This window comes from Trichosurus vulpecula, chromosome 8 (assembly GCF_011100635.1).
Source record: "Trichosurus vulpecula isolate mTriVul1 chromosome 8, mTriVul1.pri, whole genome shotgun sequence".
NCBI classification, from domain to species: Eukaryota; Metazoa; Chordata; class Mammalia; order Diprotodontia; family Phalangeridae; genus Trichosurus; species Trichosurus vulpecula.
In genome coordinates this window covers 249,459,393-249,475,292 of record NC_050580.1, presented here as the reverse complement: position 1 = coordinate 249,475,292, position 15,900 = coordinate 249,459,393, and the positions used below count along the sequence as shown (strand labels likewise).

At 38.1% G+C, this 15,900-nt stretch overlaps 1 protein-coding gene across 3 annotated transcripts in view; it reads right to left on the bottom strand.

Moving 5' to 3' along the window:
* ZC3H14 (zinc finger CCCH-type containing 14) overlaps positions 1–15,900 on the bottom strand; it is a 49,188-nt gene that overhangs the window by 21,704 nt on the left and 11,584 nt on the right. For all 3 annotated transcript variants that reach the window (XM_036734616.1, XM_036734617.1, XM_036734618.1), the window contains 6 exons: positions 14,987–15,027; positions 14,555–14,750; positions 10,743–11,172; positions 9,618–9,778; positions 8,713–8,813; positions 5,350–5,505 (listed from right to left, as the gene is read on the bottom strand). In XM_036734616.1, coding sequence (XP_036590511.1) covers positions 5,350–5,505; positions 8,713–8,813; positions 9,618–9,778; positions 10,743–11,172; positions 14,555–14,750; positions 14,987–15,027 — 1,085 coding nt within the window. The remainder of the gene's footprint in view (positions 1–5,349; positions 5,506–8,712; positions 8,814–9,617; positions 9,779–10,742; positions 11,173–14,554; positions 14,751–14,986; positions 15,028–15,900) is intronic.

The following is a 15,900-nucleotide window of genomic DNA, read 5'->3' as shown; positions in this document are numbered from 1 at the left end:
ATATCTTTTGCTTGACCATATATTTTTTAACAACAGTAGACCTTTTATATTTAGGGGTGACAACTGCAGGAAGCAGTAAGAAGGTAATAATACCAAAAATAAAGAAAAAAAGAGCACTGATGAAACCTTTAAAACATACAGGAAAGTGGACATTCAGAAGGGAAAGCAGACAAGCTAGAACTACTGGCTTGAATTTAACATACAATTTTCAAAGAGCCTTAAGTTATAGATTCCGTTTCACGTACAACCCTCTTTTCCAGTTCTTTGAACAGAAATGTTATGGAAATGTTTACGTTTATTTGTTTATTGATGTTTATCGGGTTTATTGATGTTTATCATGTTTATTGATGTTTGACAAATTTTTAAAAAGAGGAAGAAATAAAGAATGGAAGGGAGGGAGGGGAGAAAAGGGAGAAGGAGAGTGAGCCATTCTACAGCTAAAAGGGCACTGGTCTTAGAATCAGAAAAAACCTAGTTCAAATATTGTCTTTTGACTTTGTGCCTCAGTTTCCTCATCTGTAAAAAGACGTTGGACTCAATGGTCTCTAACGTCCCTTCTAGCTTTAAACTATGATCCTATAATCTTACATTAAAAAAAAAAAGATAGCACCATCATAATATTACTTCTGTTTCTCCTCTCCCAAACATTCTCTACCATGTTTCCACTTTGAGGTCCACAAAAAGAACTCCAGGTCTTTTATTTTCTTTACAAGCAATGTTGCTGCTACTCTTCCTCCCATTCATTATCTAGTAGACACCACTTCTAAATAATGTATAATTTTAATCGCCATATTCAAGTTATTAGTCCAGTTCCACTAAGTTTGAATAGCTCTATGTTATGTACCTTATGTCAAAATTTCAAATTTAATTTATCACCTATCTCCTGTATGTTAGTTTAAGTATTAGTTACTGTTTACAAACAACTTGCTTTGCATTTTCAGCTAAGAACCACCAGGTAGCACTTCCACTATGCTACTTCTTTCTTCTCACACCCCTCATCATATTTGGTCTTGTCAATCCTCAACTTTCTTCTCCCTCCTCCTAAAATAAAAATTAAGTGTTATCTTGAACAGGTTAGCAGGGTACCTCACAAAATACATTTTTCCAGATAATTCTGGTCTGTTCCTTGTCCAGAGGCTATCCTAGTACCATAACCCAAAGCCTAGGAAACCAAACCCCCTGGTCAGTAACATTCTGTCAAGCTGGTCATTTCTAATATTCCCTTTTCTTCTAAAGTTATAACCATCAAAACAGAAATGATTAAAGTACTATCTGTGCTGCTGAGTTCTTTTATTGCCAAAATGGACCTACAAAGTTTCTAGAGGTGCAGTATAAATTTATTTTAGGATATAGGTGTTTCCCAGGTTAAGTCATTGTAGGCAGAATAGTGGGTTTTGGTAGGAACTAAAGAAGGACTAAAATATCTCAAGGGTCTCAAAAACAACTCATAAGATCATCTATGTACTAAGTAAGAAAACTCTGAATTATCTAGGAACTAATTCAATAGATCCCTAAATGAAAGGAACTAGCTGACAAACCTTTTAGGACACAGAAAAATATTATTAGTATTAGCAAAAAGAAACCTCAATGGTGGAAACAAAGACTTCAGCCTACTAAAAGGATAGTGAGTGATGTGGAGCTCATGCTTCTTCCAGAAGAAGGCTAGCAAAAATTGGACTCTACCCAGTTATAATTATATATTGTTATAATTTATTGTTAAATAAGTAAATTAACTGTAACAAAACATCACTAAAATGCTCCAAGTGTTTTTGTCACCTCCTGATCTTCTGTATCTTAACTTTCATTTTAGTCAGTTTTAAGACTTCTATACATATTTGAGCATATAAACTTCAAGTATATTTATAGTATTGGGACAGAGAAGGAAGGGACAAAAAACAGCAAAAAATAAGGCTGTGAAATTTCATAGCAGCCACAGAAACAAATTCATCTGTAACACACCTATGAATTTTGGAATCTGCAAATGCTTGTTACTGATTATTTTGGCTAGGAGACAGAATAGCAAAGAATGTCCTAGTTAGGGGGATCACTATGATAACCCAGAACATTTATACTCACGACCAAAATAATGGGCTGAAAAAGAGCTGAAGGTATTTAGGTCTATATGATTTAGCCCCTAAGATGTTTGTAAATTAGCGTGCAACTCAAACTCCAGAAAGCATGAGAAAAGTAGTCAGCATCAGAAGTATGTCCTAACTTCATAAGGAATCAAAAAGAGAAACTGAAGCTTACTGGAAAGCCTCCACTAGAGGCACTCAAAAACAACTGCTAAAATCTTCCCTGGGTTTTCTGTGTCCACTCTTAAGGCTGGCAGAGCGATATCATCTTCCTTGACCATTTGTTTCTTTACTGACTGCCTATCCAGGTTCATTGACACCAGGGTTATGGACTCACCATGTTATATAAAGCTTTCACTATAGAGTAAGGATTTTCATGGGTGATTTTCCCTATGATTTCATCAGCGTAGGTACCCTACAGACGTAGACTGAAACCCTTACTTTGTTACCTTCCTATATAGCATCTATGAGGAGTTTCCTGCTCTCTCCCACGGAAAAAAAGTCATCTGGTGGACAATCTTCAAATGATAACACTGAAAAATGAACTAGGATGGTCCTCAGATGATTTTAGCCACACTATATTAGAAGAAGCCCTTTCAGCTTGGTGGGACCTGGCCAGAACTTGTGTTTTACTGGCAAAGTCTTCAAGAGCCCAAGATCACTTCTATGTTAAAATGAGGCATTGAATTAAAACTTCAGAAGAAACTTTAACTGAACTGGGTTACAAATCACATTTCAAAAGCTCTCAAACTAACCTAAAAGGCAAATTAAAAAACATAATTTACAAGTTTAGTGGTGACCAGGAATTGGACAGGCCTTTGCTTTAATGACTCAAAATGTTAAGTGGAAAGATATGATAGGGATAAGAAAGCATTTTTTACCACACAACATTCCAACTATGAGCATGATAAAACACTAAGGGTGAGAAGGCAATTTTATTAAAAATGCAATCTCCCAATTTTATTCCTTCTTATTGAAAGTTAGTACTGCAGGACTCAGACGCAGGCTCTACAACTTAAGAGAAAATATGAAAAACCATGAAATGGCTTGGAAAACAATGATTAAATGGTTTTAGAAAATGGAATCATTTAATATAAACAAAAAAGGGTAAAGAGGTGATTTATCACTAGTGAAGTTTATTAAGGTGGTCATTTTTACTGATGAGAGGTGGAATGGCATAGTGAAGAGTTAGCTATGAAGGAAGACTGAGGTTCAAGGCCAACCTCTGCCAAATATCTGCTGCATGATCTTGAGGGCAAGTCATTTAACCTTTCAGAGCCCACAGATAACTCTCTAAGACCAAAAATTGCAGAGCTGGTGAAAAGTCTGTATTGGTAGAGGAAGTAACCTTTTCGAGAGCTTGTCTAAAAGTAAAAATAATAAAATAATAAAAATAATAAAATAAAATAAAAAGTATAAATAAAAATAAAATAGTAATAGCTCTCATTTACATAGCTCTTAGGTTGGTCATGAAAGTTATTAAATAACTGCTGGATTTCACAGAAGAGGATAAAGAGGATCAGCAACACTGTGACTATCTTACCAATTATTCATAGAGATCGAGAGGCAGACAACACACACTCACACATAGAGGTTAAACATCATCAAAAGAAATTTACTTTGGACAATCAGAAAAAAAATTCCTAACCATGAGTCAGTAAACAATGGAACAGAGGAAGTACCAACTGAGGACTAAGACAACCTTTCTTTACCCGCAACCCTTAACAAAGTGCAAGCACAGAGCAAGAACTAAAATATTTGTTGAATAAGCCTAGTGCTGAACACACCTATGTCTAACTCTACTAGATAGTATGGGGTGCAAAAATATGACTAAGACAGTCCTATCTTACTATCTAGATGAGGAGAGAGGCAGACCGGCATGGTGAATAGAGAGGGAGCTAGCCTGAGTGTCAGGGAAACCTGAATTCTCACCTCTGACACACTGGCTGTGCAACACGGAGTAAGCCACTTAACCCTCAATGTCCTAGGCAACTCTCTAAGACTTTAAATTACAGAGTATGTGCCAATCCACAGTACTATAAGTGCTTTACCAAAAGGCTACTATACTGATGAAATCTGGCATAAATCAATAAAAAGGGTTAAACTGCACAGTAAAGAAAATGCAAAGGACTTGGGAAAAAAGAGTTTAATGTGGGACAGAACTGTCAGGGAAGCCTCCACAAAGCAAGCTTGGGCTACGCATTCAATGTGTAGAAAGGACCAACACAGAACATTCCACATTGCAAAGAAAGGTGCTGAATAACATGAGCCACAGCAGAGGAAGGACTGCGTACCTGGGTGTTGGGGATCCAGTGTGTGAAAAGACTAATTAGTGTGCAAGACTGAACTGGGGACTACTGTGAAATAGGGTGTGAGAGGTTAGGGTGGGGCCAAATCATAGAGCTTTGAAAAGTAAGCAAAGGAATTTATATTTGGTACAGGTGCTAAATGTGGATTCACTGCGGTTCGTGAGTAGGAAAGTAACATGGCGAAAGTACTTTAGGAAGATCAACATGGCTAATGGTTGCAGAGAATGGTTTAAAGCAAAGAAAATTTGGAGACAAGAAAACCAACGATGGCTGATGGTGTGATGATCAGAGCCTGGACTGGAGGTGGAAGGGTAGGGAGCAATGGGCACGGAGATGAAGGAATTAATCTGAGAAAGAATACCTGATGGGATTCAATTATTGACTATATATTAATAGGATATATAAATATTGACTATATATGAATTGTAAACCAAAGAAAACAATTTAAAATGACTAAATGTTTTAAACGCAGGAATGCAGTAGGGGTACTAATAGAGAAAAGGAATATATCTTCTTCCTCAGAAAAATGTAAGTAATGATATTATTATTAAATGCTGGATCTGAACTTAGGAAGTTCAAATCTGGCCTCAGACGCTTCCTAGTTGTGTGACTCTGAGCAAGTCACTTAACCTCTGCCTCAGTTTCCTTCTCTGGAAGATGGGGGTAATAACAGTACCTACTGTGAAAATTATATTGAGGATAAAATGAGATATTATTTGTAAAGCACTTTGCAAATCTTAAACGCTATATAAATGCTAGCTATTGTTATCAAAAATGTAAGGACAGAATATTTCTCACACACATTAGATATAGATGTTCCTTGAGGCAAGAAACTGTAGACTACACTTTGTCATCAACAAACATTTATTGAAAGACTATCTCTTCATATTTTTCTAATAGTACAGCAAATGGAATTTCATTTGAGGAAATGTGCAATAAAAACCCAAGCATCACTTTACCGTTACCTTGAATTCTTTCTAAACTCTGTTCCTTTGCTTCTTCCAGCTGAATTGGGGGACTTAATCTGGGCAGCCTGCTTTGCCCCTGGACCACTTCTATTAGAGATTCTTCCTGAGCAGTACGAGTTCGGGGAGCAACTGGAACCGTCTGTTTCTGTGGGACTTTCACATAATAGAGAAATATATAAACGGTATTACTGCATATCAAACCTCAATGTTGAACGTCATAATATCTAATAGTAACATCACCTTAAATTTATGCGTTTTCTGAAGACCAAAATAGCTCACTAACATTGCCTTATTTATTCCTATTGCATCTCTGATAGGATGGAGAGAAGGGAACCATACTCCTATTCCAGATTTATATCGACCATATAACAATAATCTACACACACCTACACTAACCACTGACACATCCTCATGATATCATGAGGACTTCACACCCTAACTCTTATGGGTCTGGGATCAAGAAAAATGTCAAAGCTCTTTCTTTAAAGATGGGCTTATGTACAACTAGTTTCTAACAGATTTTCAAGACATTTAACACTAAACTACCTACCTTTCTTCAACGTTATGAGTACTGGTGATGAAATGGAAAGGAAGAATGAACCTAAGTCAGGTCAACCCACTTTGAAATTCCAGGTATTTTTCATGTTTGCTGCAATCCCATGCAGAAAGAACACTTTGGCAATCAAAGCCACTTGGCTCCAGAATGTTAAATTGCATATTCAGGGTTAAATGTTTCTTGGGAGAGATCTTTATTTTAAGTAAAAGCTGATAGATAGTAATTAACTCTCTTCAGCCTAGCTGAAACAGTAAGGCACCCTGAGGAAGAAAGAAGAGGTAGTGCATGCTAAGCAAGTCAAACCACCACCCCCACCATCCTACTATACCACCATCCTACAAGTCACTCAGGCTCACAACCAAGCTATCATCCATTAAACTCTTACCCCTCATATTCAATTTGTTGCTAAGTCCTTCTGATTTTACCTTCTTAGCATCGCTTGTACACCCACTTCCTCTGACACTGTCACCACTCCTATGCAGGCTCTCAGCACCTCTCACTTACACTATGGCAGTAGCTCATTTTTGGTCTCTCTGCCAGAAGTCTCTCCCCACTCAAGAACATCCTCCAATCAGATGCCAAAGTGACCTTCCCAAAGGTCTGACAATGACACTCCTCACTCCCTACTCAATAAACTCCAATGGCCTTCTATCACCTCTGGGATCAAATATAAAATCATTCTAAGCCCTTCACAAACTACCTCCCCTTTCTAGTCTTTTTTTCATCTCACTTACCTCCACACATTCTGACCTCCAGTTCACTAGCTCCTGACTCTTAAAAGTGTTTTCACTGGCTATTCCCCAGGCCTGGAATTTTTTCCCTCATCTTCTCCACCTCTTAAGTTTCCCTGGCTTCCTCCAAGCCCCAGCTAAAATCCTACCTTCTATAAAAAGCCTTTCACAACCCCTCTCTCACCGCTAGTGCCTGCCCTCTGTCGATTATCCCCAATTTATCCTATATACATCCTGTTTGTACACAGTTGTTTACATCAGACTGTGAGATCCCCAAAAGAAGGGAGGTTTTTCCTTCCTTTCTCTGCATCCCCAGCGCCTGGCACATAGTTAAGTGCTTAATAAATGCTTCCTGACTGATTGACCACCACCTCCCCTTAGACCCTGATGCAGACAGCCAAGACCCTGAACCCAAAAGCTCTGATAATAGCACTGTACCCCAAACTATCAGACCTGCTTCCAGCCCAGCCCCCACAGCCATGAAGTGGAGAGAACTCACTGTGGAGGAGGTTCAACTTCCTCATCACTACCAGCAATAGCTGCTGACCAACTGGCACTAGCAGCCCACAACTGCTAAGAGTCCTTGGAGCGGCAATGCCCCCAGACCATCAGCTCTGCTTCCAGTCCGGTGGAGAAGGGGCACAGCCAACCTCACCAATGGCCAACCAACTGCCACTCACAGGACAAGCAAGCCAGCTTAGCTAAAGCAGCAAGACACACCGAGGGAGAGAAGGCAGCACGGGCCAGGTAAGTCAAACCACTACCGCTACTCTAACCATCATCTACCCTCAGATCGCGAAGAGAAAGCCCAGAATTCAGAACCCAAGAGACTTTGGAAGAGCAAAAGCTTCCAGTCCAGTATCCACAGGCATCATCCCAGGAAGTTAAACCCTGTGGAGATGGAGCCTGGCACCTGTTCCCGCAGATGCTATGGCTACATCTCTTAAAGACTCAGAAAATCCTTGTAACCAAAGTCCTTTGCATTGTAAAGAGCTTCAACATCAGAAGCTGATGTGATTTTGTTAGTGGAAATGACATTCAAGAAGAGGCATTACCATCTCTTCGCTGCTGCACCCTAAGGAGCAGGGGACCTTTCCATCCGACTTACAGCTGAAACTTTCCATGTATGTTGTCTTTCCCATTAAACGTGAACTCCTTCAGAGCAGGGACTGTCTGACTTTTCTATTTGTATCCCCTGCGCTTACCACAGTACTTTGTACATAGTAAGTACATAATAAATGCTTTATTCATTCATTCATTTCCAAAGTGAACAGAGACAAAAGAAGGGGAAGCAGAAGGCTAAGCAGAGCAAAGCACTCAAGGAAGAGCTAGCCCCCAAATTCCAGTTATCAACAACAAAATGGTCATTGGAATTTTGATACATTGGTTATTAGGATGGCAAAGAATGCAATGTTATCATAGTGTAGAATGTCTGAGTTTTGGATCACTGTAAAATTATAGCTATCTGATGGGATGTTTTCTCCACAGTAAGAATTATGTAAAAAGCATAATTTTACTCTTAAATTTCTCTTTAAAAAATGACTATTTTTATGAGTCACACTTTTTTTCCCTCACAAATCTGGTGCTATCACTGTTCATCAAACATCAATTATGGAGAGGAAAAAATATATAAAAGATTCAGTTCTCTGTCTTATGTTTGTTTCTTTGACATTAATGGAAGAAGGGAGGGAAGGGATGAGAAAGAAAAAACTTATTCATACACTAACAGTTCGGACCAAATGAAATTAAAACCACTTTTAATTTCTCTCAGCTAAAATCTTTTCTTAATTCAAATTCTTTCTTCTAAAAATTTAAAAAATGGTTGATGACCTTGTTTTCATCTATTTGAAACAACCTTCCCTTGAATGTCACTGTATCTTGCCATATCAATGCTCCTCTTAAAAACTTTCCTGCCTCTCACCTTTGTTCTTGATGTGACAAAAGCTTCTCATCTCCATGCAACCTCCCTTTACCACAACTTAGTCTTCTTTTTGCTACACACCTGAGTTATCAATTACATTTTCTCAAGCTACAAGTTTACTCCAACATAAGTAGGGCAAAAAGCTAAATTACCTGTGGAATAGTTGGTTGTTTTTGTAACAGATTCTTGAGCTTCTGAGATAGCTTTTAATATTAGGTTCTTATTGGCTTGTTTGGACGGTGGGAGCGAAGGCCTAAAAAAGTAAGGTTTCAAGAAATTCACTTTTAGTAGACATTTGCTCTCAAAAGAGGAATTCTCTGAAGTTACCTAACTTTTACTATTTCTTTACAAAAGCTTTGTCTCATGTTTTGAATAAACTAACTTCAACTTTTAGAAGATATATACAGTGTCAACTTAGTACCAAATATTCAAAAACAAAATAATCTTAACCCAACATCTTGTCAAAATGTGCACAGAATATAAACAATGTCTTACCCCTACATATCCATTCGTAATCATTTGTTTATAGCAGTGTTACAGCTTTCATCTATGATACTATTTTAGATCATACTTTAGTACCTGAAGTCGGCATGAGCAGTGTCTCCCCCAACCTAGATCAAAACTAACAACTTAAAACTTAGAAGACGATCTTCAAGAACTGCTATACCTAGAAACTCAAAATTTTTGAAAATTGAATGTTAAATAATTGTTTTTAACATGTAATTGGGGAAAAAAATAAAATATTATTTAAAAAAAAATAAAAGAATTGCTATGCCTAGAAATCTTATCACCCTGAGAACAATCTAGTTATGAGTCATCTCCCCAGTTTAGCTAGGCTCGTCCTCAGATGATGTCCTAAGACATACCATCCTACATAAAACTCCCATCTGAAACCTGTCCAGCTTAGAAGGACCTGCCAGAGCTTGCAGCTCTCCTAATCAATCAATAAGTATTTATTAAGTGCAAAAAAATCCATGTCACCTCTAAGCCACAATGTAGAAAGTACAAGTTTCCCAAACGAGCAAATTATATACTAGTTTACATGTTATTCACATACCTTCTTTCAGGCTTTGCTGGCACAGACACACTGCTAGACACACTTCCTATACGCAATCCATATTCTTCATCTTCCTCTTCCTCTTCTCCATCATTATTGTACTTTTTTACTTTAACAACTGAACTTACCACAGGTAACTTTCTCTTCCGAAAGTTTTCTTCCTGAAACCAGAAATACTTAGGAGTACTTCTCTATTCAGATAATGGCAAATTTCTTCTTAGAAAACACATTTAAACAAAAATTTAAAAGCCAGTCAGATTAATGGTATCATGGAATATTTCCTGACAAAAACAACTTAAAATGCTAACTCCTAACTGAATTGCAGAGCTGCGAGGGCCTTTAGAGAGCATATAGCTCAATCCATACTTGAAACACTAACCCATTCTACAACATTCTTAACAAGTAGTCATCAAGCTACTACCTAAATATTTCCAGAAATGAAGAAGGCACTCTCTCTCAAAGCAGCACATTCTATATTTGGACATCCCTTTTTGTTAAGAAATGCCTCCTTATACTGAACTAAACTTGCCTTTCTCTATTCAAGTCATATTTCTACACTCTGGGGTCAGGCTAAAACTAATACTTCTATATGATAATGCCTCAATTATTTTTTGGGACCATAACTAGGCTTGTGGGCAGTGTTGTTTTCTCTTCTCCAGGTGAAATATCCACAGTCCATTCAACTAAATATTATGACGTTGTTTTGATGTTTCTCACTATCTTTTCCTTGGATGCTTTCCAGTTTGTCAACATTCCTCTTAAAATGCAGTACCTAAAACTGAATACAACACTCTACATTTAATATGACAAGACAGAGTAGATGGGCACTCTAATTAATGTCCCACATTTTGGACACTATACATCTACTGATGTTGCTTAAGAGCATAATAGCTTTCTCATGAGTTTGTAGTTTACTAACCTCCCGCATACTTTTCCCACATGATACATATATTCCCCCAATTAATTTTGGGGGCCTATAAGCAGTACTTATTTATATTAAATTTCATCTTATTAGACTCACTACATATTCTTAGATTGACCAGATCTTTTCAGATCCTAATTGTCATCATTCCACCTTTCCGCCACAAGCATTTAAAAAGCTAAATTTTATGCCTTTATACAAACCTCATTGCTTATTTTATCAGAGTTTGCTTTGGTGACAGGCCTATAGGTCTCTGCTAAGCCACTAAATGCTTCTGATTCACATAGATGTATTGTTTCAAATGACCTGCTGGTCTGTATGTCTAGCTGTTTGCCAGTTTGAATACTGTTCTGCTGCTGCAAATGCAACCTGTGTAAATGTGCATTGCCATCTGTATTTCGACTTCCTGGAGGTCGGTAGATTTCAACAGAAGGACGAGAAGAACTGTATGTAACTGTGACAATAGGTTTTTTCCGTGATAGGAGAGTGTTTTCCTGGACAAAATTTAGGTCTTCGTCGATGAGATCATCTGGTTCTGGCTTAATGTCAATTACATCTTCAGAAGGGGCTAGCTCTCGAAGAGGTTTCACTGTTGACATTAGTCGAGCTGCAGTTCCATCATCATAAGGCTGCCTATTTAAAAAGAAAACAGATTAAACTATGGCTGAGAACTTAAAACATTTCCAAAGAATGATTATTAAAAACAAAGAATGGAAAATCAAGAGTTTTAGTAATCACTTTTTCAGAATCTACCCAAAAAGTACTTTAATTTCCTTTTTATTTTTTGTAGTTTGGCTTAATCTAAGTATTGGCAATAGATAATATTCTCCTAAGTGAAATATTCTTGGGGGGGCGGAGTCAAGATGGCAGCTGGAAAGCAGGGACCAGCGTGAGCTCCCCACCAAGTCCCTCCAAAAACCTATAAAAAATGTCTCTGAACCAATTCTAGAACTGCAGAACCCACAAAATAGCAGAGGGAAGCAGGGCTCCAGCCCAGGACAGCCTAGATGGCTGCGGAGCAGAGCAGAGTGGAGCACAGCCCAGCGTGGGCCTTGCAGACCAACCAGACCAGGAGCCGGGCGGAGCGGGCCCTAGCGCCCTGAATCAGTGAGCTGCAGCAGTTACCAGACTTCTCAACCCACAAACACCAAAGACAACAGAGAAGGTTAGTGGGAAAACCTGCGGGAGTGGAAGGAGTCTGCAGTTCGGCTACCACCCCCCCCCCACCCCCGGGAAGCAGAGGTGGGGCAGCTACAGAACTACAGCTGCAGTTGCTTCCGGCCCCAGGCCCACCCTAGGGGGAGGAATTAAGTGGAGGATCAGAGTAGGAGTGAAGAGCCTGCTGAAGATCTAAGTCCAGTCCAAGTTGGGGGTTCTTGGGGAAGGAGGAGTGCTGGTGTGGCAGAGCTGGCACATCCCCCCAAGCTTGGAACATAGTACTCTTTACTCTACAAGCAGTCATACCCCACTGAAAAACTCAAGGGTCAAGTTAGTTGGGAATATGGCCAGGCAGCAAAAACACACCCAGATTCAGTCTCAGACTTTGGAATCTTTCTTTGGTGACAAAGAAGACCAAAACATACAGCCAGAAGAAGTCAACAAAGCCAAAGAGCCGACAACAAAAGCCTCCAAGAAAAACATGAACTGGTCCCAGGCCATGGAAGAGCTCAAAAAGGATTTGGAGAAGCAAGTTAGAGAAGTAGAGGAAAAATTGGGAAGAGAAATGAGAAGGATGCGAGAAAACCATGAAAAACAAGTCAATGACTTGCTAACAGAGACCCAAAAAAATACTGAAAAATATACTGAAGAAAACACCTTAACACCTTAAAAAATAGACTAACTCAAATGGTAAAAGAGCTCCAAAAAGCCAATGAGGAGAAGAATGCCTTGAAAGGCAGAATTAGCCAAATGGAAAAGGAGGGCCAAAAGACCACTGAAGAAAATACTACCTTAAAAATTAAACTGGAGCAAGTGGAAGCTAGTTACTTTGTAAGAAATCAAGATATTATAAAACAGAACCAAAGGAATGAAAAATTGGAAGACAATGTGCAATATCTCATTGGAAAAACCACTGACCTGGAAAATAGATCCAGGAGAGATAATTTAAAAATTATTGGACTACCTGAAAGCCATGATCAAAAAAAGAACCTAGATATCATCTTTCAAGAAATTATCAAGGAGAACTGCCCTGATATTCTAGAGCCACAGGGCAAAATAGAAATTGAAAGAATCCACCGATCACCTCCTCAAATGGACTCCAAAAAGAAATCTCCTAGGAATATTGTCGCCAAATTCCAGAGCTCCCAGATCAAGGAGAAAATACTGCAAGCAGCCAGAAAGAAACAATTTGAGTAGTGTGGAAACACAATCAGAATAACCCAAGATCTGGCAGCCTCTACATTAAGAGATCGAAGGGTTTGGAATACGATATTCCGGAGGTCAATGGAGCTAGGATTAAAACCGAGAATCGCCTACCCAGCAAAACTGAGTATCATGCTCCAAGGCAAAATATGGATTTTCAATAAAATAGAGGACTTTCAAGCTTTCTCAGTGAAAAGACCAGAGCTGAATAGAAAATTTGACTTTCAAACACAAGAATCAAGAGAAGCATAAAAAGGTAATCAGGAAAAAGAAATTGCAAGGGACTTACTAAAGCTGAACTGTTTTGTTTACATTCCTACATGGAAAGATGATGTGTATGATTCATGAGACCTCAATATTAGAGAAGCTGAAGGGAATATGCATATATATATATATATGTTTACGTATATATATGTATAAGTGAACATGTATGTATATGTATGTGTATATATATAGAGAGAGAGAGCAGGCACAGGGTGAGTTGAAGATGAAGGGAAGATATCTAAAAGAAATAAAATCAAATTAAGGGATGAGAGAGGAATATATTGAGAGAGGGAGATAGGGAGAGATAGAATGGGGTAAATTATCTCGCATAAAAGTGGCAAGAAAAAGCAGTTCTGTAAGAAGAGAAGAGAAGGCAGGTGAGAGGGGGAATGAGCGAATCTTGCTCTCATCAGATTTGGCCTGAGGAGGGAATACCATACATACTCAATTGGGTATCTTACCCCACAGGAAAGAAGAAGGAAGAAGATAAAAAGGGGGGATGATAGAACGGAGGGAAGACGGGGGTGGAGGGAAGACAGGGGTGTAGGTAATCAAAAACAAACACTTTCAAAAGGGGACAGGGTCAAGGGAGAAAATTCAATAAAGCGGGATAGGTTAGGAAGGAGCAAAATATAGTTAGTCTTTCACAACATGAGTATTGTGGAAGGGTTATACATAATGATACATGGTGGCCTATGTTGAATTGCTTGACTTCTTAGGGAGGGTGGGTGGGAAGGGAAGAGGGGAGAGAATTTGGAACTCAAAGTTTTAAAAACAGATGTTCAAAAACAAACAAAAAAAGTTTTTGCATGCAACTAGAAAATAAGATACGCAGGCAATGGGGCGTAGAAATTTATCTTGCCCTACAAGAAAGGAAGGGAAAAGCGGATGGGAGGGGAGTGGGGTGACAGAAGGGAGGACTAACTGGGGAACAGGGCAACCAGAATATATGCCATCTTGGAGTGGGGGGGAGGGTAGAAATGGGGAGAAAATTTGTAATTCAAACTCTTGTGAAAATCAATGCTGAAAACTAAATATACTAAAAGAAAAAAAATTAAAGAAAAAAGAAATTAAAAAAAAAAAGAAATATTCTTAACAAAAGTCACTTATAATCTTTATAATCAAATTTTTTCCTGGCTCTGCCTCCATATTTTCTAAAACTCAATATAACTAATCTGTTTACATTCACTCATACTATATTTAGGATACAGACTTAGGAGTTAGAAAGGGTCCAGAGAATGACTCAGTCTTGGTGTCATTAAGTCCAACAGCCTCATTTTACAAATGAAGAAAGTGAGGCTCAGAGAGGTTCAGTGACTTGTCCAGGGTCACACAGCTAGTAAATGTTAAGTGGTTATTGTGTGCTAAGTACTAGGCATAAGATCCTTACCTGATAGTAGAGGTTCTGTGATCTTGTGAACTTGTAGAAACTCTGGAATCATTTTTTTCAGATCGAGTGCTAGAAACAGCAAGAGGTAGCAATGTGTCCTCATGTCTTCTTTCATCTCCTCCACCTAAATTGCTTTTGTTTGAAGGCAGACTACTTTCAAAGATATTGGTCTCAGAAGATTTTAAACTAGAAGGCTCTGTGAAAGTAAATGGATGGTCTTAGTAAACGGACGGTCTCTCTTAAGATAAATCTAAAATACTTGAAATGAAGATAATTTTACTGTGATTTAATTTCATGGAGGTATTTTTAATAGCCATTTAGACCACTGTTTTAAAAGTCGTCTTTTCTTTTCAAAAGAGCACAAATGCTATTAAAATAGCAGAGAAAGAAAATATCTCGCAAATTCCAAACTGACATTACAATAGATCTTACCAGTAGTTACAGAGCGAAGTTTATCTAACACACCATGAAGCCTAAAAGGTAAAAAAAAAAAAAAAAAAATTAAATCTTTCTAAATTAAAATAAATTTCATTCAACTGTCTTACTGTCTTCTTCCCTTAAACTCCTATCACAAGTATGATGACATAACAGGATCGCTCTTTTAAAATGGATAAACAGTATTAAAACTGTCATACTACACAGATTTTCTGTAGAGCTGACTTTTCTGCACCTGACTCTTACTAACCTTGCAAAAGTCAACCAGATTCAGAAGATTTTTCTTGGCTGATTTTAATACCTAGATCTTTCACCACAAAAAAAGAAGCATCATTTGACCATGACTACTTTATTTCATTGTCTCATAAGGGATAAAGACACTGAATTATGTAAGCCCTATATTTTCATATATTCATAATTGCACATCCTCTAAATTTAATCACTTCTACAATCTTCTGCATGTCTTAGTTCTGAGGGGCATGCAGTTATGAGCTATATTAAAATATGATACACCCATTTACTGAGAGTATTCTGTTCAAAATTAATGCTACCAGAAAGGGGAAAAGAAAAGGAAAAGGGAAAGACAAAGGAAAAAGAACCAAAGATGATGGAACTTCAGAAAGTCTTGGTTCTTTGCTTTTTGTTAATTTCATTTTGTTCCATCTTACTAAGGGCTTTGAATGAGATTTTACCTCTTGTTTTACATGTTTATTTGACTGATTATGTTGATGGTTTTAAAGTTTATAAAAGGAAAAAAATTAATGGGACATATTTACAGATACCTCAGAGAAATGGCTAAAACTGCCCTCATCTTATGAACCTCCTGGTGGCCATAACCAATGGCCCTCCCATTCCCCACTCTTAACAACTGAAGAGACTTCATTTGGAGAGGAAAAGTTAAAAAAGAAACT